This window comes from Squalius cephalus (assembly GCF_949319135.1).
Source record: "Squalius cephalus genome assembly, chromosome: 12".
In the NCBI taxonomy this organism is placed as follows: domain Eukaryota; kingdom Metazoa; phylum Chordata; class Actinopteri; order Cypriniformes; family Leuciscidae; genus Squalius; species Squalius cephalus.
This window is the reverse complement of record NC_137133.1, coordinates 13,196,906-13,224,036: the sequence shown is the minus strand read 5'-3', so window position 1 is coordinate 13,224,036 and position 27,131 is coordinate 13,196,906. Positions and strand designations below refer to the sequence as shown.

The following is a 27,131-nucleotide window of genomic DNA, read 5'->3' as shown; positions in this document are numbered from 1 at the left end:
ATGGTGAACCTGCTGTCCCAGTAGAACCCAGTGTGTGCGTGTAAAGGCACGAGAGGCTGCTGTCGTCAAATGTGATGTGTATTTCCAAACCGTTGAGCGCACCATAGTTGGTGGGGTCATTCACAACTCACTGTGAATCACTCGGGATCACCTGCACGTGCATTTGCGCGCACACAGTCTTGCGCAAAAACTCATGATCACCGGAAGGTCTGATCTCGCTTTTGGTCTCCCACGCGCATCCACACGACTGCGCGTGCCACCGCGATGTGGGTCCGAACTGAGGAGCTTTGACGAATGATCACGGATAAAGCGGATGAATCCCTTCGGCTTCCCGAGGAGAGGCGAGGCTGACGGCTGTCACGGTAAGAGGGGGTGATGTTGAGTGGAAGAGAGCAGTCATGGTTCTTTGAAACCACTTTGCATTAAAGGAATTTGCCAAGTGATGACATCGAATAGGTCCCAGCAAGCAGGTGCATGTAGATAAATAGCGCGCAAAGGGAACAGGTGTGGAAGCGAGAATTTGGTGCCGAGGCGCGCGCCCGGAACCCGAGGGACTGCGCTTATTCCGCTTTTCTCTTCAATTGTATTGTTTAGTGATGGCATTCTGCACGCATTTACCCCATACACTTGTTGATTGGTTGTAATCCAAACTCATGTGGTGTTTTTCCAGGCTTTAGTTTTGGTCTTATTAGTGAATGAAAGAAGCTGAATGCTTGTGCGCTTATTGGCTGAGTGTAGCGCTTTCTCTTCGCACAGAGATCAGTCAGTGTTGTAACACATTTTTCTTAAACGTCTGTATGTCAGTGTTATTTTGCACTGTATGTATCAAATTGTATTTAATTTCCATGTTGCCAATTTTATAAATCCACAACTTTTCATAAACTGCGTAAATTATTGTCAAACACAAAGCGTGCTTTTACAATTAACCCCAAATGACTTTATTGTGGCAATCAAATGTATTATTTCAAAATAATTATCACCTCAACATCAGCTCATTTCATTTGAATTCAAAATGATAAACTAGTTTCCTGTGATGGGTTAATATACAGTTCGTACAGTATAAAAACCATTATGTCTTTAAGAAGTCCCCACAAAACATGGAAAACTGTGTGTGTGTCATTTTGTCTCATTTTGTACAATATTTGTGTGTACATTACACTGTACTTTTAAGGCAACTTTTTTTTTTTTTTTACTATCAACTTGGGTGTTTAAGTCATTTCAACTTAAATTACATAAATTACATTTTTTAAAAATGGTTTGGATCTAGTATTACTTTTTTTTTTTTTTTTTTTAAAAAAGGAAAATTGCTTAACTTATTTTGATGAGTTAATGCAATTTAACAACACATGTTGTCAAAGATGCTAGATTTGTACATAATTACAACCCTTAATGTCTGGTCAACCACTATATTTTTAAATCTTTTTTAACATGTAGATGAGAAGTGGACATTAAATATTATAAATTAAACAAGATGTAACCAGTTACAGTATGTCATTTAAAATCCATTAACATATCAAATTGTAAGCCAGGTGTTTCTCACACAGAGACACATGTTATCCTGTCACAGGGGCCTCAGGGGGGTGAAGGTCATGTGTGATAGTGATTTTAGTGAATATTTCAAATATTCCAGTAATCCAATACCTCTATTTAATGCCTTTTCCTTCCAAATCTGAAGTTTTGCTAGTGCGTTTCCCACTGAAGTTCATTATTAACAGCCTTTAGCTGTGCCTGTGGTCTGAGCCTGGAGTCTGTCATCTCATCTCAACACTCAGATGAAGAGCCCTAGCAGGGATTCATCATGTAACGCTTTCTTTCCTCCTTCACCTGTCCCCTGACTGCAGCCCCTCCTTCTATCAATATAGTAAATTGACACGCATTCTATGGTGATTTTAACAGGTCAGCATATTACTTAAGTATATTACTCTGATGAATACATGAGAGTGCCAGAAAGTGGGGCATATCAAAACAGACAGGAAAGCATATAATACTTAATGCAATCCGTTTGTGTGATTTATAATCAGGAATGTTTATGGTATTTTGACTGTCTTGTAAATCTAAAAAAAAGTCACTCAATGATTGACCCTTACAGTAAGCTTTTTGTTGAGTTTTGTAGTTCACTCAAACAAGGGTCTTCAATCTTTCAGAACAAGGCAGAGAATAGAGACCAAAATTGAGCGGTGGAACAAGTGCTGGATTAGTTTGAGGTCAATCAGCGATTGTCAGAGCCCCTGAAATACAGCGTTAGACCTGCTGAAAACCCTTGCTCTAAAAGAAATGACCTTTCCCCTTACAATAAAAGCTGCAAGCGAAGAAATCAAGACAATTTTACTCTTGTCCTAGTAATTAACTATTTATTTTTCATTTTACAGTGCAGTTGTACTAGTAATTTGTTTTTATCTTAGAGTTAATAATAATAAAAATACTATTATTATCAGAGTGGAATAAAGTTACAACAGATTTGTTGGGATAGATGGGTGAAATGTGTTCAAAATCTTTGAAAGCTTGTCTTAAAGCATTATGGAGCCTGTGAATTGTTTACATACAGTACTGTGCAAAAGTCTTAGGCAATGTGAACTAACATGAACAAACAATGAACAGCTGTATTTGTATTAATTAACATTAACACATATTAATAAATACTGTAACAAATGTATTGCTCATTGTTAGTTCGTGTTAATTAATACATTAACTAATGTTAACTAATGAACCTTATTAAGTATTACCAGAGAGCCTTTTCAGTGATCGAATTGAACAGTAAAAAGAAAAATGTCTTTGCATTGACTTTTGCCTGAGCTTTTTAGTTGAGAGTGTCTCGTTCACGCTGGTTTTAGGATCTGATTTGACTGAAATGTCATCATTGAAATTTTAATGTAAAGATATCAAATTAACAGTAAAAACACAGGAAATAACTGTTTTAAGTCATTTAACTAAATTAAATATTTAACAAATAACTCATCGACTCTAAATTTACAGTACTGTGCAAAAGTCTTAGGCATGTTAATATCCCCACCCCAAAAATGTCTCCAAAAATGGTTTTAAGTCAGTTATTCATATCTTTTGCTGTAGTGTGTCAGTAGGAAATATCAGTTTTACATTTCCAAACATTCTTTTTGCCATTAAAGGTAGGGTAGGTAGGATTTTTATAAAAAACTTTTTTTCAAATTTGTTTAAACTGTCTTTATATACCAATACATAATTAAAATGTAAGTGCTCTGAAAAAGAGAGTATAAAAATCGAGTGACTGTAGACCTTTTAATCTGCAATAAACACAGCTCATTATTTCCATTCGGGACGAAACAATTGATTGGTTTGGGCGACTGTCACTCACTCTCGCAACCATGGCTACCACCCCTGTTGCTAGATCTGCCCATATGCACGCGCACCCGTTTGATTAGAGGAGTGCAAGAGGCGCGGAACCTACGAAGAGTAAAATTATGGCAGAGAAAGAGCATTCAAAATTCAAAGCACCTGCATATTCAGTCAGCGAAGGCAAACAAGGCAAAAACTACTTCCTCGGACCCTGGTTGCCCGCACTCTTGAACGACCTCCTCTGCTTTGAATTAGTTAATAGAAGTTAAATCATAAATAAATTCAATTTATGATTTTATTTTTGAAAGCATTCTCACTCACTTTACAGCATTTTAACACAAGTGCCAGTACTTTTCACAGTACTGTAGCTTTGCAGGAAGGTTTCTTCAAGCATCTCGGAGACGTTCCCGCAGTTCTTCAGTCTCAGTTTCTTCTGTTTCTTCATGTAATCACAGACGGACTCGATGATGGTGAGATCAGATCAGACCGGCTGTTGTCAGATTCCTTGTGCATACACAAATCTCACTGGATTATTACAATTAATGGCAAAAAGAATGTTTGGAAATGTAAAACTGATATTTCCTACTGACACACTACAGCAAAAGATATGAATAACTGACTTAAAACCATTTTTGGAGACATTTTTGGGGTGGGGATATTAACATGCCTAAGACTTTTGCACAGTACTGTAAATTTAGAGTCGATGAGTTATTTGTTAAATATTTAATTTAGTTAAATGACTTAAAAACAGTTATTTCCTGTGTTTTTACTGTTAATTTGATATCTTTACATTAAAATTTCAATGATGACATTTCAGTCAAATCAGATCCTAAAACCAACGTGAACGAGACACTCTCAACTAAAAAGCTCAGGCAAAAGTCAATGCAAAGACATTTTTCTTTTTACTGTTCAATTCGATCACTGAAAAGGCTCTCTGGTAATACTTAATAAGGTTCATTAGTTAACATTAGTTAATGTATTAATTAACACGAACTAACAATGAGCAATACATTTGTTACAGTATTTATTAATATGTGTTAATGTTAATTAATACAAATACAGCTGTTCATTGTTTGTTCATGTTAGTTCACATTGCATTAACTAATGTTAACAAATACAACCTTTGATTTTAATAACGTATTAGTAAATGTTGAAATTAAAAATGTACAAAACATTTTTACGGGACCCCCTAGCGGGTCTGAAGTCCCCCCAGCATAGTCTCATCCAGTGGGAAATGCCAACTGACCACTTATCTAAATATTTTGTCTCTCTCAATGTCTGTGGTTAAGTCATACTGATATCATATGACTTTCACAAGACTTGTTACTTATATTTACCACTTGTTTTTCCTCATTAATGAACTTTGAGAATATCTTTAGAACTGTTGTTTATCATTTCATGGTCTCAGTCTATACGTGACAACAGTGCAAACACAAATGACAAAACCACACTTTTTTCTTGGAATCGACCATAAATCCAGATGGATTTTGAATCATTGCGGCTGACTGGCTCAAATGCATGCCCTGAGAGTGGGTTAGAATACATATAGATTGAGTTATGAATGCATATCTGGAGACATAAAGACTTTTTGTCCAGGCCAGAACAATCTGATGGAGACAGCCCCGTGGTCCCTCCTTTTATTAAATCACAGACTGAGACCCCAGACCTTTCTCTTGTGAACGGCACTGCATTCATACGTATATTCATGAGTCGTCGTGTGTGTGATCAATGGATGACTGTTTGGCTGACTGATCCTCAGTTCTCAGCTGATGAGCAGCAGGTGAATTAAAGACATTCTCTGATTTATCACCCTCTGTGTGTGTTGGGACGAGTGTGTAGCCTCATCGAGTTTTACAATTTGAGCTGTGAGCGTTCATCTTCTCAGCATCAATTATGCTTATTTCAGATTTTTTAATAGCCTAATAAGTTGAGAGCTTGGCAAACTAAGGCTTGCGTACACAGTTTGCCTGCATGTCCTTGTGTCCTGTTGTCATTGATATTGCTCTTTGCCTAGCAGGCTAATACAATATAAAATGGCTTTCACAAACTCATGCCCACCTGTGTGTGTTTTGGCGGTTCTGAAGCTGTTTTTAATAAGAAATTTGAGATATGTTGCAACATCACTGGCACCAAACACTCCAGGCTGCAGTGTTTTTAAATAATCTTGTTGTAAATGTGTGGAGTGAAGTCATTTTGGAGCAGAATCTAGTTTTGTTAATTCTTTCACTTGGTTATTACATAGGGGTTTGAGGAATGTAAAGCCCAACCTGCCTTTGGCTGTGCGAATGTTTGGCGTTAATAATAACACTTTGAGCGCAGTGATGAGACTCGACAAAGATGAATGTGTGTTTGTGTGGGTGAGAAGAAAGATGTCAAGCTGTAATGGCAGAATAGAAGCGAGTGTTCAAAAGATGTTGATGATATCTGTAATTTTTACAGGCAAAGGTGGCGCTCGTTTATATATACCTATGAGCAAACGTTCTTCCGGTAATTTTAAAGTATAAACTGCTTAGACTAGTTTTGCTTGTTAGCTTGTAAGACTTGTAATCACTTTTTAAAGTCAGTTCATGACAACTCTCGGAATAGTTTTAGCATGTTACTGAATATAGCAATGTTAAAGGAGAACTCCGGTCAATTTTAACATTGAGCGCATTTTTTTGTACATTTGGAGTGCTGTCAATACAGAGAACAACGACAAAAATCGGTGTTGCCTACACCGAGTTATTCTATTTTTAAAATTTGCACCCTGTTGACTTCAATGGGGCAAGTACTAAACCTGCTTTTAGCCTCTTAACATCCTTGATGTGTCATTACAAGTGCACAGAAAATGTGAGTGATTCCTTCAGAGTGAACACGAGTGAGTCTGACTGCAGTAGATGTGAAAGATATGTATAACAATGATGTTATTTAAGCCAGCGCAAATACCTTTGTTTACATCCTGTTTTTCGGTTGAAGTCCAAAGTAGTCGATTGCAGAGTTCACGCGCGTGATAATAGGTATTAAACCTATGCGTGTGAACTCTGCAATCAACACCGATTTTTGTCATTGTTCTCTGTGTTGACAGCACTCCAAATGTACAAAAAAATGAGCTCAATGTTAAAATTGACCGGAGTTCTCCTTTAATGTATTTTGTTTTGGTCGACTAGATCTGCTGCTGCTATTTCTGCAGAGCAAGTTTGGACTTGCTACAGCTATGCACTGCATAAATAGACATACATAAATCCTGTAGCAGATCTAGACAGGTGGAGCTAGGGGAGGTGGAGGGTATCAGAGGAACTCTGATAGCGTGCTGGGACTAGCTTACAGCAAACACTGAACCAGACTATTTAAATTTTGAGCAAGCGCTCTCATTGGCTGCAGGATCAGCAGAGACCAATCAGCTTGTGCCATGCAGTAATGCTGCGATTAACCTGAACCCTATGAAGTTTAATGGCTGAACTAGATATTTACATAAAAAGGTTGACTGGTCTTATTTGAATTTAAGACTGACTTGACTGCTAGCTGTTCAGACTAGTTCTTAAGACACTTGAATTTGCGTAGAAGGAAGTGTAGGTCTGGGATTTTCAATCTCCAGAGAGGTTTGTGTGTGCAGACTCAGCCTTTCGCTCCACAACTGATCAGTATGCTGCATGTGTGCTTTTGAGGGAAGTAGATAAGGAAGAAGGGAGACAAAAAGAGGGAGAGAGATGGAATTTTTATACAGATGCGATTTAAAGAGCCTGGCAATTAGCCAAATGGAATAATGGAATTAATGGAAGTTAAAGGCTATACAGTTTTTAACAATCATTCACAACTGTTACTCTCAGCAAAGCATGCTTCTAAAAGGGTCGATAGAGCACACAAGCACACATTTATAAAACAAAATTCAGAGAAATATGCTCCAGATTTACTAAAAAGGAGATTACTAGGAAGGATTGAGCAGGCATTCCCGAATGTTTTCTGAAATGATTGTAAGATAAGGAGGCTATGCAATAGAAGAATAACTGTCAGCATATTTTTACATAGACAATCACCACATTTCCTTCTCTCTCACAGTCTCTCATCTGTAGTGACTGTGTTTGCAAGCAGGTTAAAAGAACAGCTGGTGTTAAAAATGAACAATCTGTTATCCATTTATTTTATTCAGACTGGTTTTGAGAGCCAGATCATCTGACTCAGAGCTTTGACTCGTTTATTTACAAATCTTCGCACAAAACTTTTCTCGTGAACACAACAAGGTTGATGTCAGGATTAACTGTGAAATGTGTAACAACTTTAATCGCATTTACATATGCATTTAGCAGATGCTTTAGCTACAAGCATTCAAACCTATGATCCATTGCTTGCACTACATGAAGCCTATGCTGGATTGATTGAGCTAAACAGAAATGCAGTGGCATATGTATTTTCTTTGAAATGCATAATGCATTTTAGAAAAAAATAAAAACAAATACCTAGACAGTGAAAGCTTTAATATAAAGCTTTCACTGTCTAGTTTTTTTTATTTATTTATTTTTTTTATTTTTTTTTAAGGTAAGTTTGCGTGCAGATTAGGCTAATTTTCGCCTATTATACAGCTTAGTCATCTTATCGTTTTATTTTGGTATTGCATCACTCATAGCTTTAAAATAGAGTTTAGGAAGATGTATGTTGCCACAATCATTAGCTTTGATCAGCTCTTAAAGCCTTGTCTCTTGTCAAAAGGCTCAAAGCGACCGCAGACTTTGATGAACACTGCTGGCAGTCCGTAGCCTACCATTCTTATCAATGACAGCGTAACCTTGTATCTCCCTGCTCCCAAGTCATAAATCTCGTATCTCTAATTAAACATGATTTTGGGGAAATGTTGTATTAATGTTGGTACACAACAGTATATGATAGCAATATAAGGTATAATACCAACTTTAACGATACAATGTTTAATAACTAAAAAAAAATGCTGTTTTTTTAATTTCCTGAAAAATAATGGTTTTGGAGATGCGAGGATTCCGCCCGACAGCGACAATGTTCTTTATATAAACTTTATATAAATTCAATAAAAGCTATATTTAAAATGTTAGAATTATTTATGTACTATTATAATGGACAAAGTCATGCACATTGGTTGACATTTAAAAATAAAACTTTTTTAAAGCATTTTTACCCTTTTACACAAACAGTCAAAGTTAAGTTCAATATCCCATAAATTATATCAGTAGTAAGTTATGGGGATATGGCACATCAAAGAATGAGGCAATTCATTACAAACCCATAGCAGTCTTCTGTAATTGACATGTAAATGTGTGAGCTTGAAATCTCTCTCTCTCTCTCTCTCTCTCTCTCTCTCTCTCTCTCTCTCTCTCTCTCTCTCTCTCTCTCTCTCTCTCTCTCTCTCTCTCTCTCTCTGTTTTTTACAGATGCGAGGACTGGACAACAGCAGCTTCCAGTCTAACATCCCAGTGGCTGCTGACATCACAGTGGGCGTGGTTTACTCCCTTTTTGGTAAGAGCGAGAATTCATTTATTTTTTCATCTGCATTCTCATCAAGTTTGTTCTATGAACCATAACCGAATTACAGGTTTTCCATCTACCGCTGAGAGAAAGTGTGGACTGCACTTGCAATTGCATGGCTGTGTTCTGGCATCCTGTGCCCTTAAATTAACATAAATGGGTGAAACGGTGCACATGTGTACAGTTCTGAGCTCAGTTTATATCTCCAGTGCTGGATGATCTTTAATGGTATATGATTGCTCTACACATGCAGGTGATAGTAAGTGATACGGATTAGGTTTGTGATTATCAGAACGCTAAAATGAAATTGTGATTGCTGACATGCAATGCATATATGTATTTTAAAATACATAGTGTGTTTTGCCATTCTACAATTGCTAAATTAACTTGGCCTTTGGTGTACTTTGCAAATTACGTCATTTCTAAAATGAATGAAATAGCCTATGTTATTCTACTGCTGATTTTTCAGGCGGTTTTATATAACCTCAAATTCTGTTTTGTGAAAATGAAATAATTACACATGTCCAGATTGTTGGTTATGGCCGTGATGCACCTGCACATATGTTTAAACCAAAAGATTCTTATGTGGCTGTAAAAAATATTTCTAATTGATATTAGGGGGTAATAAACTGATCAGATAATATTTAAATGAAGTGTTCCTGTTTCCACAAATCATTTATTTTGATTTATTAATTTTGATTTAGGATCTTGCAGCATTAATACCCTCAAAGAAATAGATTCTTTTGGTGTCTTTTAGTTAACTTTTAAAGCAAATTCGGCAGTTCAAATGCATACAAAATGTAGGCTATATGTTCCACAATAAAGTACTTTGCTGTGTCCTTTCTGTTTGATGAATGGTTGGATTGAAGGTAACACACATAAAGCTTGAACACAAGTGGAAAAAGAAAAAGCTTGAGCACTACAGAACAACTTACGATCATCCTTGGTCTAACTGATTTATTTGTTTTCTTTTTTGTCAGTTCCTTGCATAGTTCATTGCAGCGTGATAAAAATAATTAGACATGTTGTTGATGAAAATGTTCACTTTTAGCATCATAATTACTGTTGCGTTCGGGACAGAAACAATGGAGGTGGATTGAATGCCAGAACACTTGCGTGCCAAATGCTAATTGGCTTTTGCAATTCGACATACAACCTTCTCCTTTCTTCGGTGTCTTTTGCTTCTCGCTCTCTTTTGTTCCCTCTCGTTGCATCTGTACTTGATTCTGACCATTGAACCATCAAATACTTGACTATTGAACTGTATATTTTACATTTGCCCTTGGCAGCATTCCTTTGCTATTTAAAGTTTCTCGTATCACTTCTCCTGTATTGTTTTCTACATTGTAATGGAGAGTCTTTAATTGTTGATTGCAAAGAAAAAAAAGATCTGCATTTGAAACATACAAAAGAACATAAAAGGAAAGTGCAAGGAAAAAAGAAACTTCAATCAGTAAGAAAGAAAAGATAGTCCTTAAGAAATTTGGTATTCTTACTATTATGAGTTTTAGAAGATTGCACAAGTTCAACAGCATGGTTAAAATATAAATATAAATTTATAAATATAATTATTGTGTGTATATACATACACACACACACACACACACACACACACACACACACACACATATATATATATATATATATATATATACAAAATAATAATAAAAAAGTAATAAATACAAATTTTTCATTCATTTTTAAATAATTAATATGGCCATTTATATCACTTTGCGTTATATTAAATAAACTAGCTAACAATCCTGTGTTAGGGTTTTAGAACAATTTCTGAAGTTTTTTTTGACTGATAATTTGATGATAATTCTGATTGTAAATCTTTTCTCTAAAGTTCACCATCCATCTCTCAGCATTTTCTTGCTCTTTTGGAAAGTTGAATGCAATAGTGGAGCAATGTGAAAAAGGTCCGTTAGTGGAAGCTTTCTATACTTTACAAGTAACATAAAATCATTCTAAAATCCATATTTCATTTCCATTTATTTATTTATTTGATAAGAAGCTGCATCAAAAGGGATAATGGACAGTCAGTCTGTCCTCATACAACTTTACAGGGTGATACAAGACAACCCTGTCAGGTTAATTTACATCATACCTGTTATGGGAATTTTACCATGGTGTATTTTATTGATGAAATAACTTACATGCATTAAAGCTTAAGGTTATCGCCAAGGTTTCAGCCTTCAGTTGTGTGCTTGCTGTTCCTTTACAGAAGGGCTCAGAGCGCATTTGAAGCTAGCCAATATCAGCATAAATTTGATGAGATGACAGTATGGTTCATGATCTAAAGGTGGTTTGCTGATCATTTCTGTCAAAATGCTTAATAAACCAAAAATGCATTTTATGAAGTAATCTAACCAGCTGAGTGAGTGTGTTCTCCAATCTGATTAAAGCGGATTTAATAATGCTGAAATCTGACAGGCAAGGAATATTCCTTCAAATCATTGTTGTTAAGCCTTAAAGCCTTAAATCAAATCAACGCATTCTCATCCTAGGGCGTCATATACTGACGCTTTTGACATTTCGTCTACATCCAACGCACATGGCACCCTTTAGCGTCAATATGACATGCACAGAGCTTTGTTCGGTTATGGGTAGGTTTAGGTCTGGGGTAGGGTTAGGGTTAGACCGCTAGGAGGCGCCTTCTGGCCCATATCTATCTGCGTCTCATAATGACGCTAAAGGGTACCATGTGCGTTGGATGTAGACAAAATGTCAAAAGCGTCAGTATATGACGCCCTAGGATGAGAACGGGCTGAATCAAATCTATAATAATGTAAATCTGTTTAGTAATCTAATATCAATTCAAATGTTTATAATTTTGACACAAAAAAGTCTAATCTTATATCAACCAATATTAAAGGTGCAGTAAGCGATTTTTCAAAAAAGTTGTCAGACCGAGCAGCACAACAAACATGTAGCCAATCAGCAGTAGGGGGCGTGTCCACTCATTGTGGGGGAGGAGAGAGAGCAAGAGGGAGTTTTGAAGAAAGACCGTAGAAAGAGATGGCTGAGAGACATTACAAAAGAGAAAAGCTCAGAGGAATATCACTGGAAAATGAAGGGTTATAATCAGGCCAAGAGCTTTAGGACCCGCGTTAATATTAGAAAAGCTTTCCAACGCTGGAGAGACCTAAGCGGGAAGACCTGAAAACAGACGTGGAGGTTGTGTTGTTTCTGCTTGATACGTGAGTAACATTGATTTTGCAGTTTCGCAGAACCAAGATATGCTGTTGTTGTAATGTTAGCAGGATAGTTTTGAGTGTTATTGTTTGTCTGGAGCTGCTGCTGCTGATGGAGACCAACAACCAACTCTTGTTTGTATACTCTTGTGTACTGTAATAAAAAATTTTGTGCTTGTCGTTCGTTCATCATCTTATTTTCTCTTTGCTTCTGCTATGATAAACAGACATCCACTCTTGCATTGCGTGTGCAACTGAGGTCAGCTAGTGAGAGCTGTGCAGGTCAAATTCTCTGCCCTGCGCTGGAAACTGACACTAGAGAATGAAGTGTTTAGTGTCCTTGATAGCGCGAAATTCAGGGAAATGACATACGGCACCAAGCTATTTCTAATGGCTTGTTTCTGGACACAAAGTTGTCATAAACAACAGCAGCCCTTCCAAGAATTGAATAATTGGCTTTTCACTAAGTTCCATCCTCTTGTTTACTGTCGCTCGCTCAGCTTTACAAAACTAGAGATTTCTGTGAATAGCATGATTTTCAGTAAACTTTGCTCATAAAGTGGTGAAAAAAACACAAATAATAACTCAACTTATTATTCTTACATGTGCTGCAATGAAGTGTGGTATTGCAAAGTATTTTTATTTGCCATTTTCTTTAAAGAAATTGTTTAACTTATGCTTTAACATAATTAAAATATGCAGAAACTGTAGTTAACTCTTTTGTTGCTATATCACCTCTACCTGAATCAATAAGTTAATGAATTACCATTCAATTATTTATAAGGAATTTGAGAATGAGCCTTCTCATTCCTCTAGACGCATGCATGCATTTCTCAACATTTATTTAACATTTGGAAAATGGAAAAATATTATGTTTATCCTCTCTGGGTACCATGTGACCTAATATATTCCCCAGCATATTTTTGAATAAATTATGTAAATTTCCATGTCCATTTCCAATGACTTTGCAGACAGTGTTTGCACACAAAGCTACCTCACAAAACTGATTTCAGACAGACTTCTGAGGCAGCATAATGCTTTAATGATGGACAACAAAATAGAGACAGAGCTTTTGTGATTACTAGCAAATATGTAATTACTATAATACTAGTTTCTTGCTAGAAATGGAATCAGAAGTTGAAAAAGTGGTTCAAAAACACTTTTGCACAGAAGCTGCCCACCAGCCGCAACTTTCAGAAACTTTTTTTTTTTTTTTAGCTCAACTGTCACAGAATCGAACACACGGCAGTGGGATATTATAGATAGCAAAGGACACATGCTGCCTTCAAAAATCAATCAAATGAAGGTTTCTTAGGAGACTTGCCTTGCCATCCTAACTCTATATGCTGCCTGTGGGAACAGCCTTTTTTCAGCTTGTGTAAAAAAATCATTCATGTAGTCTGCAGAATCTTCAGTGATTTCTAAATGTCAATATTCAATAAGATATAGTCAAATTGCTAATAACTACAATGTTTATAATCAAGTTAAATGCCATATTGAATTTAATGCAGATGAAATCGAGACTGTGAGGTATAGACGTACAGTCTTTTCAATGGCATGCACTGTATAAAGGTCCTAGATCACATCATTTTCACAACTCACAACAGAACTGTTGTATGGAACTTTTCTACTGAAGGTTTTTTTTCTGAAAGACATTTCGTCTGCTGAACAATCAGATGTTTGTTAAACAACAGTGCAATACATTGAACATACTGTACTCTTATTCCTCACAGCCTTGTTTTCATTCCTGTCAAATATTAAATATGGTGCTACTCTGACTAAGGTCTATACCAGTTAAGTGTAGTACTGCTAACAATGCTAACCAGTTACCTGCTGAATCTATGGAGCTTAGCTATTTTAGTTTTTAGGTAAATGTTGATACATATGTGATTCTCGCTGCACGATATTTCTTGCACATTCTGTGATTAACATACCAAACTGGTTCAGACAATCTGAGAGTTTGATCTTAACGGAATGTTAAACCGATCCCTAATATACACTTGAGCCAAACCATGAATGGCTTTAAAAGTAGCTAAACAACAATATTTTGAACTCAGTTTGTTGCTTAATCGGTACCTAATGAAGGTAAAGCATTACAATAATCCAGTTCGAAAAGCATGTATAACTTTTTTGAAGATCATTACTTGATAAAGCCTTTTTCAGTTTTGCAATCCTTCTTAATTGAAAGAAATTTTATATGACAGTCAAATTTGAGGTCTGAGTGAAAAATTACACCCTAGATTAGTGGCATGACTTTTAATGCAGGATGTGAACTGTCCCCTGCACTTTACTGAAGTATTTATTTTTTTGCAGTGAATTACAATTTTTGTCTTTTTGTCATTTAACATTAAGTAATTGGAATTCATCCATCATTTCACATCCTCAAGGCAATCAGCAGTGTATTTTCAACTGCATTATTTCCTGCTTTAAAAGTAAGATACAACTGATGTATACAATTGAAATTAGGATCTTTATAACAGTGATATGAAATGCCTTGTTTATTAAATGACAACATGTAAATGGGGAAAAGTAGCGGCCCTAGAATAAAGCTCTGAGGTACCCCGTAAGTTATAGGAGTAAAATAAGAATGACAGTTCCCAAAATTTACCATGAATGTTCTACACTTTATGTAAGAGAACCAACATAAAGCCACTTCATTTCCCCCGACACACAGCTCAAGGCAATCTAACAGAATAACATAATCCAGCATGTCAAAAGCTGCACTCAAGTCTGGCAAGGCTGACACAGTTTCCATGGTAGCTTCTAAGAAAATGCCATTTAGCACCCTAATAAGGGCAAACTCAGTAGTATGGACTGTTTTAAAACCCGACTGAATCTTATCCATGATATTTATCTCAGCTAAGAATAAAGAGAGCGGTCAGAATACAACCTTTTCTAGAATTTTTGCTATGAAAGAATGTTTAGAAATAAGATGGAAATTTTGAAGCCCAGAATGGTCCAGACCGGGTTTCTTTCTTTTTTTTCTTTTCAAACTTGATGAGACACCACCCTGAGTCAGACTTTTGTTAATAATTGATCAAATACATAGACCAAAAGTATCAAAAATGAACTTAACTTGAAAATTCTTGTCAAAATCACATCATTTGAAGATGATGTGACTTTTAATGCACACATAATCTCTTTGATCTCAGTCAGTGACATCATCTTAAAGGCTCTAAACGAGCCAGCGGGAGCCACAACTTCACAAGCTGGAACGCGGATCAAATACCATTTACTTTATTAATAAAAAACTGTAAAACCCTAAAAATAAAAATAAAAATACCATAACAAATGCATTGCTCATTTTTTAGGGGTGTGGTCCTGGTCAAGACAATCTCCTGAACTCCAAACTGAATGTCAGAATGGGAAAGAAAAGTGATTTAAAGGAGTCATAACCTGTAATTTTCACTTTTCCACGAGAATCAATGTATGTTATGATTGCCTAACAATTATATACTGGCCTGGAAGCCGATATTTAAAAGTGAAGCGTTTGTTTACCCCTGGGTTCGTAAACCAGCCCACGTGCACGCGCACTCAAATACCAGATTTTAATTTCTGCCCCGACTTGACGTCAAGACGGGGCAGGATATACCATATATGGACACCGCAGACCTATGCTGCAGGAAGCCCGCCCTGCCCCTCTCCCCCTCCCCCTCATATTCAGTCGCGAAAGATGCAGAAACGTAGTGCACACGTGAGTTGCTCTGTTGTTGACTGCCAGAATCAACATGTAAATGTGTTTTCTCTCTCAAGAACGGACCAAGCTGTCAGGGACCAGTGGATTAAATTCATTTTTAATGACGTGGTTCCTACAACCCTTCCCACTGGCTTAACGTTAGGTGTCTGTGCTAATCATTTTACGCCGGAATCGTTCACAAATTTAGGGCAATATCAGGCGAAGTTGGCATCGAAGCTCCGTTTGGAAAAAGGGGCCATTCCAACAATCAGAGACTTGCCTGCAATTGAAACGGTAAGACTGTGTTTTTATTGCTCTACTGTGTGTAACAAACAGCAGCTAACTGCTAATGCGGCTATTGTATGCTAGCGGGAGTATTAGCTTCGAGGTAAACATGGGGAATGGCTGCTACTTTGCAAACAACAAATGACTGAGATTGCAGTTACATTTAAAGTTACGCTAACTGAGCATGGCAGTCATAGTAATGAGAAATCAGAAAAAACTTGCGCCATGATGTCATTTTGGAATGATATGCTGAAGCGTTACCTGCGGTGTCAACCCCCCTCCTTCCTGCCACCAATCAACGCGCCCCTCATTTGCATTATTAAAATGACCGTCCACGACAGCCAAAATATCGCATCAGATCTCGCGAGACAATAATGCCTTTAGAAATAAGGGTCAGAGGAGCTCTGTGTTTATTTTTTTTCCACTTTTCTTTTTTAGAAGGGCCTGAAAGACTATAATAGAGCGTGGGTATCCAAGGTAATACTATGTTATGACTCCTTTAAGCAATTTTGAACGTGGCATGGTTGTTGGTGCCAGACGGGCCGGTCTGAGTATTTCACACTCTGCTCAGTTACTGGGATTTTCACGCACAACCATTTCTAGGTTTTACAAAGAATGGTGTGAAAAGGGAAAAACATCCAGTATGCGGCAGTCCTGTGGGCGAAAATGCCTTGTTGATGCTAGAGGTCAGAGGAGAATGGGCCGACTGATTCAAGCTGATAGAAGAGCAACTTTGACTGAAATAACCACTCGTTACAACCGAGGTATGCAGCAAAGCATTTGTGAAGCCACAACACGCACAACTTTGAGGCGGATGGGCTACAACAGCAGAAGACCCCACTGGGTACCACTCATCTCCACTACAAATAGGAAAAAGAGGCTACAATTTGCACGAGCTCACCAAAATTGGACAGTTGAAGACTGGAAAAATGTTGCCTGGTCTGATGAGTCTCGATTTCTGTTGAGACATTCAGATGGTTGAGTCAGAATTTGGCGTAAACAGAATGAGAACATGGATCCATCATGCCTTGTTACCACTGTGCAGGCTGGTGGTGGTGGTGTAATGGTGTGGGGAATGTTTTCTTGGCACACTTTAGGCCCCTTAGTGCCATTTGGGCATCGTTTAAATGCCACGGCCTACCTGAGCATTGTTTCTGACCATGTCCATCTCTTTATGACCACCATGTACCCATCCTCTGATGGCTACTTCCAGCAGGATAATGCACCATGTCACAAAGCTCGAATCATTTCAAATTGGTTTCTTGAACATGACAATGAGTTCACTGTACTAAAATGGCCCCCACAGTCACCAGATCTCAACCCAATAGAGCATCTTTGGGATGTGGTGGAACGGGAGCTTCGTGCCCTGGATGTGCATCCCACAAATCTCCATCAACTGCAAGATGCTATCCTATCAATATGGGCCAACATTTCTAAAGAATGCTTTCAGCACCTTGTTGAATCAATGCCACGTAGAATTAAGGCAGTTCTGAAGGCGAAAGGGGGTCAAACACAGTATTAGTATGGTGTTCCTAATAATCCTTTAGGTGAGTGTATTTTGATAAGTTATACAAGATCAACTCATTTTTAAAAAACAGTTAAATGTAATTTAAGTTGAAATGACTTAAACATTCAAGTTGATTGTACTTAAAAAAAATTAAGGCAGCAACTTTTTTGTTTACAGTGTATGTGTAATTTATGTAGCAGAACAAGTGTGAAAGTCTCTTTAGGTAATGTTATTTTATAATAAATCAAAAACGCCTGTAAAAAACCCATCACTAAAACACCAGGTTTTGGGATTAATGCCTCAATTGACAAATATCTTTTCTGCAACTGTTCTACTTTTTATCAATTCATCAATTCAATTTATAAATTCTGGATTAGGTCCAATATGTTGGTTGATTAAAAAAACTGAAGCTTCAGAAAGATTTTCTGCCACATCATTCAACAAATTCATCTCACATTTTTTGTCTTGCAGGTGTTTGTTCACTATGTGGAAACAGTATGCTGCTGTATGTGTCCTACAAGAAGAAGCACCTGTTAAAACCAGCCGAGTTCTTCATTATTAACCTGGCCATCAGCGACCTGGGCATGACCCTCAGCCTCTATCCCCTCGCAGTCACCTCAAGCTTCGCTCACAGGTACCACAAAGAAGGAAAAACAAAAAAATAAATAAATGGGGGAAAAAAAACATAGGAACATTTGAGGACCTTTTTAGACCACACATAAGCAGCATGCAAGCTGTGCTTCAGCGTAACTGTAACATTAGGAGACCCCTACATTTTTTTTTTTATTGGGGGTCCTTAGTTTTTGATCTTAAGTTCTATACCAAGAGGACATGAATCTCATGAGGACATCTGTAAAAATAAATATGCATGGCTCCTCAGTGATAAAACTCATGCTTTTGGATGAAGATAAATTCATGGTGGAGGTGTGAGTTAGTGATCCTATGAACCCAGAACATGAAAATGGACATGGTATTCGCTTAAATAGGTTTCTGTGTTGCGTTTTATCTCTCAAAATGATGGATGTCATTTTAAAAATGTGGTTACTTCGTTTATATGGTCAAAAAGGATTTTGGATTGATCCCCTCCTAATTTAGAGATGTGGATTAGGACAGCAAGTAAATTATCACATGACCTTGGTGTTTATAAAAAAAAAAAAAAAAAAAAAACCAGTATGTAATTTGGCAGAACTTTTTTACATGGGTGGTGGGAGACAATTTTGGATTTGGACTGCAATAAAATATCAACTAACCCCCTGTAAATGTTGAAAATACCTTACGTCCGCATGAGAAACAATTACCATATGAATAGGGCTTCAGAGTTTGTAAAGTTCGATTTTTTTTTTCTTTTCTTTGCTATCTCCTTTTCTTTTGGTGTCATTTCTCTGTCCCATACACACATACTTGGCTGTCACTTCGCTTTAGCTTTCATTTTACCAAGTCAAAATGGTTCATATAAACCAAACCAAAAAGGCACAGGCACACACATAGTACATGCAGTTCAATGGTCCATGAAGAGGTTACAGGAAACCGGCCGGTAAACTCAAAGATAATGGTGATGTAAGCAGTCATGTAAAGAATGCTGTAGACAGACCCAATCCAATGGCTCCTTTTGCAATGGCCCTGTCTCACAGCCAGAACACTTCTCACACACAAATCCAGTCCACAGCCATCAAGGTTAAACTGTCCTTTACTCCAGACTGTGGTTAAGAAGAATGACAGTTGCAATTACTAGTTTGTTTGACTTCATGCTGCATCTGGAATGTAACTCCAGTCAGAGATGTATGCAAGACATTATTTAGGCTATGTCTTTCTCGTTTTGTGGCAGCGGTGGATTGCACATCAGGCAAACAAACTCAATGAGAATGTCCTTTCATGCACTATTTATTGCACAATTGTTGGGTGGCTGTGTGTAAGACAGCAGATAAAATGCAACTAATCATATAATTGTGCATAGCACAATAAATAAGTAGGAGAAAATGCTTCCCTTATCTTTTCTTTTTGACATCAGAGGACGTGCATCCAATCAAACTCTACAATATTTTGGCATAAATTCATCTGTCACTTGGTTATGTGGATTATACTGATACAGTACTTTGCCTATGTTTGTTAAGCTGGTAAATTACATGTATTCTGTTGTGTTGTGTTGTGCGTTTACAAAATTATCACTTTTCCTGTCCAGTCTGTCATTTGCATTTATGCCTTTGGCAGATTTTTTCAATGTCCATAGCTTTTTACATTTTTGCCAGTGTGTGTGTGTGTGTGTGTTTCCTGGGAATCAAACCTGTCCCATTTGCATTGACCCTAGTCCTATGCTCTTCCATTTGAAAACAGGAACGTCATATACGTATTATCATGAACTGCATTAACCCAACAATGTGTAAAATACAAATTGTTAGGTTAATGCAGTTCATGAGAATATTAATTAATTTCAGTTTTCTATTTTGTTAACATTTTATAGTTATGTTTTGAATTTTATTTGTTTTATGTTGAAATAACTTCTGAATATTACATCAAACATCTATCCTTGATCTTGATCTCTATTTTGCTGTTTCTTATGAGTGCTGTTTCTGTTTTTTGCAGGTGGCTTTATGGAAGGACAGTGTGTGTGATCTATGCCTTCTGTGGTGTTCTGTTCGGGATCTGCTCTCTGACCACTCTCACTATACTCAGCACTGTTTGCTGCCTCAAAGTCTGCTATCCACTTCATGGTATGCATACACTATACATTCTAGTTTTTAAATGTAGTGGTGTCCAAAAGTCCACTAGTGAAAATGCATCTATTTCGCAAATGTACTATTTTTTTTGGTTTAATGTCTCAAATCAACACACAGTACTGGTGTTTCGTTCCTGAATAAATCATTATTTTGTGAACACTTGTAATGGAAATTTTTATTCTAGCCAGCATATACCATACATGGTGTGGAAATATTTACTCTAGCCAGCTTATACCATACATGGTGTTAAAGAAACTGCAAGTTGCATATCATCTTCTGACTTGTAGCTGAAGACGAGTTAAAAAGGGCATTCGCAGAAGAACAATTTGTTTTTCTCTAAAACGGATAAGCTCGCTTGCACTAAGAGCAAAGGTGTTGCATTGGAAAATATATATTGAATTGTTTTTAATGACATATGTGTGTAAGTGTGTGCGTATAACAAAGGGGTGTTAGAATAAGTGTGATAAGTTTTCTGTATATAAGCTGGGCAAAAAGGAGAAGTCAGTGCGCTTCTCATATCAGACTCTGACTGATGTGTGAACGGCCTTTCTTGCAAGAAATAAAGATGATTCTTATAACTTTTGAAATCTCCAACTGTCTTCCAATTATTGTTTAAAGTCTAGAAAGAATTTCACTTCAGTTGACAGAATGATTCAATTACTTGCTCGTTTTGTTCCTCAATGAATCACAGTTTTTAATGAATCATTTGAATGGACGATTCAATGATTTGCTCATAAAGATGGCCCTGTCATAGGCCCCACTACTCACTGTCCTCTACTCTTTACTCTATTTGATTATATGTATTGCCGCGTTTCCACCGCAGGAACTTTACCCAGGAACCAGGAACTTTGGGGTGGTGCTCGGTGTGTTTCGGGTAAAAATGGCCCCCTCAGAAAGTCCCTGCTGGCGAGGTAGTACTTTTTAAAAGTTCAGGAACTTTGGGGGTGGGACTTGGGCGCTGAACATGCTGATTGGTTGAGTTCACACAGCATTATGATTGGTTGACTCCACGCAGCATTTTATTTCAACCACCGAGTTTTTTGCTATTCGAATCAACAATGGAGTTTAAAAATTTAACCGATGGACCAACAACAAGGTTCTGGCTTTATTAAGATTAATCTCAGAGGATGAAATCCAGCGGGAACTGTAAAGTAGCGCGCAGTCCTACGTCACCGGACTAATTTGCCTAATCTTCACGGTACTTTAGATCGCGATGGAAATGCAGACAGCAACAGGTCTGGGGGGAAAAAAGTTACTGGGACAAATTGTTCCAGATAATTTTGGTGGAAACATGGCTTAAGTGTGAACTCGCCTCGGTGCGGGGAAAGTTTTCATCAAGGGTGCATATTGGCAGTAAAGGGGGCGCTTGTTAAAACCCTAAAATGACAAACGGGACACCCATATGGTCTTGTGGACTTAATGGACACGCACATTGTCGAGTTCACATGAAGTGTGCCATTTGGGACAGGGCCATAGTCACTTAAAAAAAAGAGTAACTGAACCCCCATTAATTCTATTCTATTCTATTATTTTATATTATATTATGTGTCTCTGTAGGTAATAGGTTCAGCTATGAGCACGGCCGTGTGTTAATAGCGTGCGCGTGGGCCTATGCTCTTGTGTTCGCTTGCTCCCCTCTCGCCCATTGGGGGCAGTACGGTCCCGAACCCTACGGGACGGCCTGCTGTATCGACTGGTCCTGGTCCAATGACGACTCAGTTGCCAGCTCCTACACCACTGTGCTCTTCATCGCCTGTTACTTGCTGCCATGCGGCATCATCATTGTCTCCTACACACGCATACTACTCACGGTCCGAGAGTCCCGCAGAGCGGTGGAGCAGCACGTCTCAGTGCAGACACGCATGGGCAACATCCAGGCAATCATTGTGAAGGTGCAGTCTTCATTTTTTACACAGGTTACTGTTTTAGCATTTTTTTTGTCTTTTGACGATAATATCCTCTTGACACAGCTACATACCTACCTCACACAATTAGCCAAATGAACCATTTTCCACTCAAAACCACATTAATTACTAAATTATTCTCTTTTTTTTAATTTAAATATCAAGATTTTTGGCTTTGCCAACACAAAAATAAATTAAATGTATAAATGTATTAAACAGTTATTTTAAAGCTGCATTCCGTAACTTTTTTGGGGGTTAAAAATGATCCAAAATCAATTTTGAGCAAGTACATAACACAACATAATAAGCTTGTAATAATGTTTTTAATTCCAGTGATACTGGTGGATTTCCCCGAGAAATTCGAGCATGTCTTTGCGTCATTACGTCACATCTGTACACATAAAGAAGGCGTCCCGGCTAGTAGGCTATATTGCGTGTGAGGATGTTGGAGGTGGAGATTTATAGCCTTTTCTCACAGCACTTGATATAATTAAACTTATGAATTTGATGGCGGATCCAGAAAGGTTCAAACGACAATCACCAGTGACAACTGGAGATTCACTTATTGTACAATGCAAAAGACTTTGTTCGGACTTCGGAGTGGCTCCAGAAAAAAAGAGACTGCAACCGGGCCCATGCGAAAACAAGGACAAATATCGGAAGAGCATTAAATGTAGTCACGCAATGCTGATGTTGTTAACATTAACAATTTGAGAACAAAGTATTATAATTTACACGGTTTGACATGATAAGCGATCGTTAGATTTAATCAGCACGATTTACTGCAATGCTTTTTTTCCCTTAGTTGGTCAGAACAAAAGTGGATGTTACTTACTTGTTCAGATGACATTGTCCGGTGAAAATTCTTATGTTGGTCATACTTCCAAAAAGTAGAATCTGGGATTCTGAATGACACCACCGGCGCGGTGACTGACAGCCGCACATTCTCCTCAAAACATTGGATTCATCCGCGCTGTGCCGTGCCGAGGCACAACCCACGTAAAATAATTGCAATTGCAGATTTCGAACAGAGATGGTGACAAAGAGGAAAAACTACGGACTGCAGCTTTAAATTGGTAGAATATTTCACAATGTTACTGTCTTCACTGTATTTTTTATTTAAATAAATGTAGTCTCGGTGAGCATAAGAGACGACTTAAGAAAACTACCCAACATACATTTGAACTCCTTCAATACTGTAAAATGATCTCATGATGTAAGTTCTTCATGACGGATCTTTCTTGATCTCTCTCTGTCTTTCCTCAGCTGAGTGTGGCGGTGTGTATAGGATTCTTTGCTGCATGGAGTCCATACGCGCTGGTGTCTATGTGGGCGGCGTTCGGCCGTTTTGAGGACATCCCGCCCATGGCCTTTGCCATCCCTGCGGTTTTTGCCAAATCCTCCACCCTGTATAACCCTCTCATCTACCTCTTGCTCAAACCCAACTTCCGCCACCTCCTCTGCAAGGACATGCGCTCCCTGCGAGGGGTTTGCGTGCACCACTGCCTGTGCCAGTGTTTTCCCCGCCCATCACTGGCCCTCAGTCTGCGGCCCCTGCGGCGACGAGGCCAATCCATCTCAGATTCAACGGGGGGGCCTGTAGGTCCATGTCACTGCCCTTGCGAGAGGTGCAATGACCCGTTTGAGCAGTTTAAGCAGTACCCACGCCGCTGTCCCGTCAAAGTGAACACTGTGCAGTTGTCTCTGCAGGACAGCACCGAACCTGAATTGGAGCCGGAACAAGAACCTAGAGTGATAACAGAAGTCAAACCAAAGAGCCAGTCAATGGAGTGTAAGAAGTCCGTGCGGGTGATCGTGAGAGGGCGGAAATGCTCTGAGATTGACAGTCTGGAGATCACCTTGGAAACAGTGCCTGCTCACTGCAATGCTGCCAAAAACACCAAGCCGTAACACCTGAGCCTATGCATGGGTGTACGTTAATACTCGTGCTGTATTCGCTTGCCTCAGAGGGGAGTAAATAGACTTTCACATTTGCCTCAATTAAGGCGCTGACAACAAATTTCTTTCCGAATAAATTATTGTGTGTATTGACATGTCTGCAATGGAGTGCAATGATTGTTTTGTTATTTTATTTCTTATGTACAACTGACACAATATATGCATTTTTTAGAACATTGAATTTTTAAATGAAGTGTTTCTTAGCTACCTGCTGAGGGAACAAACAAGTCGCTTTGATAAACGTGAAGGTGTACGTGTTGGAGAAACCTTTCAAATCTCTGTAAGTAATATGCTTCAAATTTTGACTGTATTGACGTCCATGTTTATATTCATTCACACTCATGTAGTATAGAAGAATAGGTTCTATAAATGAAAGTGTAATATCATTTAATACATTTCTCCTTATAGAACCTTTTTGGGATAAAAGGTTTAGCGTTCTATATAAACCCTATTGAACCTTTTTTTTTAAAGAGTGTAATTATAGTTTTAATTACTTTTTTTTCCCTGCTATCTAGACAATTTGGAAAGACTTTCAGACAGGGTCCAAACTTAACACTTAAAAATAAATAAATAAAATAATTGAGAACTACATTACACATATTACGCACATTAAGCCATCAAAACTGGAAAATGAGAGACAAAATCACAATACTGTAAGCGATTCTACAGAGAAATGCACTTCATCTGAATACTTCCATACTATGTAGTTTGTGGAAAAACACGTGAGCCAAGTAGTTTGTCTGAATTCATAGTGTTCATAAAACAGTATGCAAACAGCACCTTCAATGGCATTCAATGGACACTTTACTATCCCATGAGGCCACGGGAGATGATTTGCGAATGGCAGTGAAGCAACGCAACTGAATGCGTTGGTCACAAATCACATATAGAAATGTTTTACGTTTCAAATCAAATGTAGTTCCTACTACATATTATGTGATTTTGGACGCAGCAATGGAGACCAGTTTGTATATGAAGCTGTAAGGGCACTTGTGTGATTGTCAGAGTATGCAGGAGAAAAAAATGATTGTTGTTTAAAGGACAAAAATATACTTTTGATATAAAAAAAACATGCAAAATACATTTTAATCAATGATAGAAAATATTTATGTCCAGTGAATTTTCACTTTCTGTTGCCAGATGTGGCAAAAAGCTAATTTTCGACACTGCTTTAGGATCAATTTTGTGTGTATCGTATGTGATTGCTAAGGATCTGCACTGTAAAAAAAATCTTTTTATGATTTGTCATCACAACTCTTTATCTTTTGTCAAATTAATCTCCTTCATTGTATTAACTAAATTTTATTTATTTATTTCACTTATCTTAAAATTTTAAGGCTACCGGGTATTTTACTTTTTAAAGTTAAACCAAAAAAAAAAAAAAAAAAAAAATTACAGTGTGGGTGTTTGCTTATCTGAACAGGGATTCAGGGAAACACTGAGTTGACATCCAAAATAATTAAAAAATATGAAGTATATATATATATATATATATATGTGTGTTATAGTTGTGTGTTGAACCTCTCAATTTTTCAAGTCTTTTTTTATTAAGTCTCGCATAGTCTCTATTACAGAATCTTTGTACAAGTATAATTGCACTGTCAGCTTCATTCAGTTGCCAACTGGCTCTTTAAATAATATGTACCACATATCATATGCCGTATGCTTTTTTGTTATTTATTAAAATCATTATCATTATTCCAATCAAAGGTATTTTTGATATAAGCTATTTATTTAAATTCACTGCGTTTTCTTATTTATAAATGTATTTATTTATGATTTATTTATTTATTTATTTATGCATTTTGATCAAGTCAAAATATATAGATACATATATCCTGCGGAAAGAACCTTAGTCTGAAAGATCATTAATACTGTTACTTAATTACTTAAGTATGTAATTACTTAAGTAAAACCCTTTAAATGTGACTAATGTCTCAGAGTGATGTGCATTGCATGATTGGAGGAATATAATTTACATCAGCCCCATCGTATCGGTGCTGCTTATGAACAGTTAAAACTTGGCTTTTTATTCTTTCTTTTTTTGTAAAGCCTCATTACAGTTGCAAAAAATAAGAATTGGGTAAAAAGAAGAGTAAAATAAAATGACGAAAAGTTATAATGTGTCAGTCTGTTTTTTTTTTTTCAGTGACAGTCAGACAGCAGGTACATAACACTTCACACAAATAAGAAATACAACTAAAAAAATAGTAACAATGAATATTTACTTTTTAATAACTTCAACTTAAAAACTAAAACTTATTAAAAAGCCAATGAATAGTTATTTACAGTAGTAGTACATTGTACATTCATTGTAAATGCATACTGTTTTGTGCATGAACTTCTATGTGTTGTGGATAAAGAAATAGTGAGAAACTAAGACGTGGCAAATCTGATGTGAACCTCTGTGTTTGCGGATGTGTTTGGTTTGATAATTTTTTCCACACTCTTTTGAAGTGCTATTTTAGTAACCTTGTCTTGTTTCTTTTCATCTGCCATGTTTATTGACTGACAGCATGCATGTGAAAGCTAATAAAAGTGCTTTTGCATGTGAATTTCAGCTGAGTGAGTCAGAAGTATATGTGGCCATGAGCATTTTGAGCACTGAATATTTTCTCCATAATCATTATATTTTATAACCATGCTGTCAAAATCTTATTCACTTTTTTCATGCTGAGTGAATATGTTCCCCTACGCAACCTTTCTGCATTTGTACATCATGAAGACATTAATGATAGTCTAATTATGCCACCAGTGTGATCCTGAAAGGGGAGCATGTCTATGTTCCCACAGCCCTATGTTCCCACAAATGGCCAACCCCTGACCCCACCCATAAACCTACCCGTAACTGGGGTTTAGACAAATCGTAAAAAAAAAAATTCTTAGAAATGTGGGAACATAGGGCCGTGGGAACATAGGGCTGACCCGCCTGAAATGATCGGATAATTGCATATGGATAGATAAAAAAAAATGCACATATGATAGTTTCATGCATGCATGTTTAAGGTTTACAAAAGAAAGAGAGACCCATTTCACTACGCTTCAAAATCAAATAGTTTCAGTAAAGTCCTTTTTTTTTTTTTTGTATAAAGCTGCTAAGTAAAGATAAGG

At 37.3% G+C, this 27,131-nt stretch overlaps 1 protein-coding gene across 1 annotated transcript; it reads left to right on the top strand.

The window, feature by feature from the left end:
• The first annotated feature begins 16 nt into the window (after window positions 1–16).
• opn7a (opsin 7, group member a) lies at window positions 17–24,166 on the top strand. The gene is made up of 6 exons (XM_079889089.1): window positions 17–362; window positions 8,685–8,769; window positions 17,915–18,077; window positions 20,024–20,151; window positions 21,715–22,049; window positions 23,328–24,166. Exons 2-6 carry the CDS (start codon window positions 8,685–8,687, stop codon window positions 23,970–23,972), a joined length of 1,356 nt encoding a protein of 451 aa, XP_079745215.1. The 5' UTR covers window positions 17–362; the 3' UTR covers window positions 23,973–24,166.
• The last annotated feature ends 2,965 nt before the right edge of the window (window positions 24,167–27,131 follow it).

Excerpts from the sequence above, each read along its gene's own strand:
- opn7a (XM_079889089.1), top strand. The coding sequence starts at position 8,685 with ATGCGAGGACTGGACAACAGCAGCTTCCAGTCTAACATCCCAGTGGCT. Across the intron at positions 8,770-17,914 it reads CGTGGTTTACTCCCTTTTTG|GTGTTTGTTCACTATGTGGA; the intron begins GTAAGAGCGAGA and ends TTTGTCTTGCAG. Across the intron at positions 18,078-20,023 it reads ACCTCAAGCTTCGCTCACAG|GTGGCTTTATGGAAGGACAG; the intron begins GTACCACAAAGA and ends TGTTTTTTGCAG.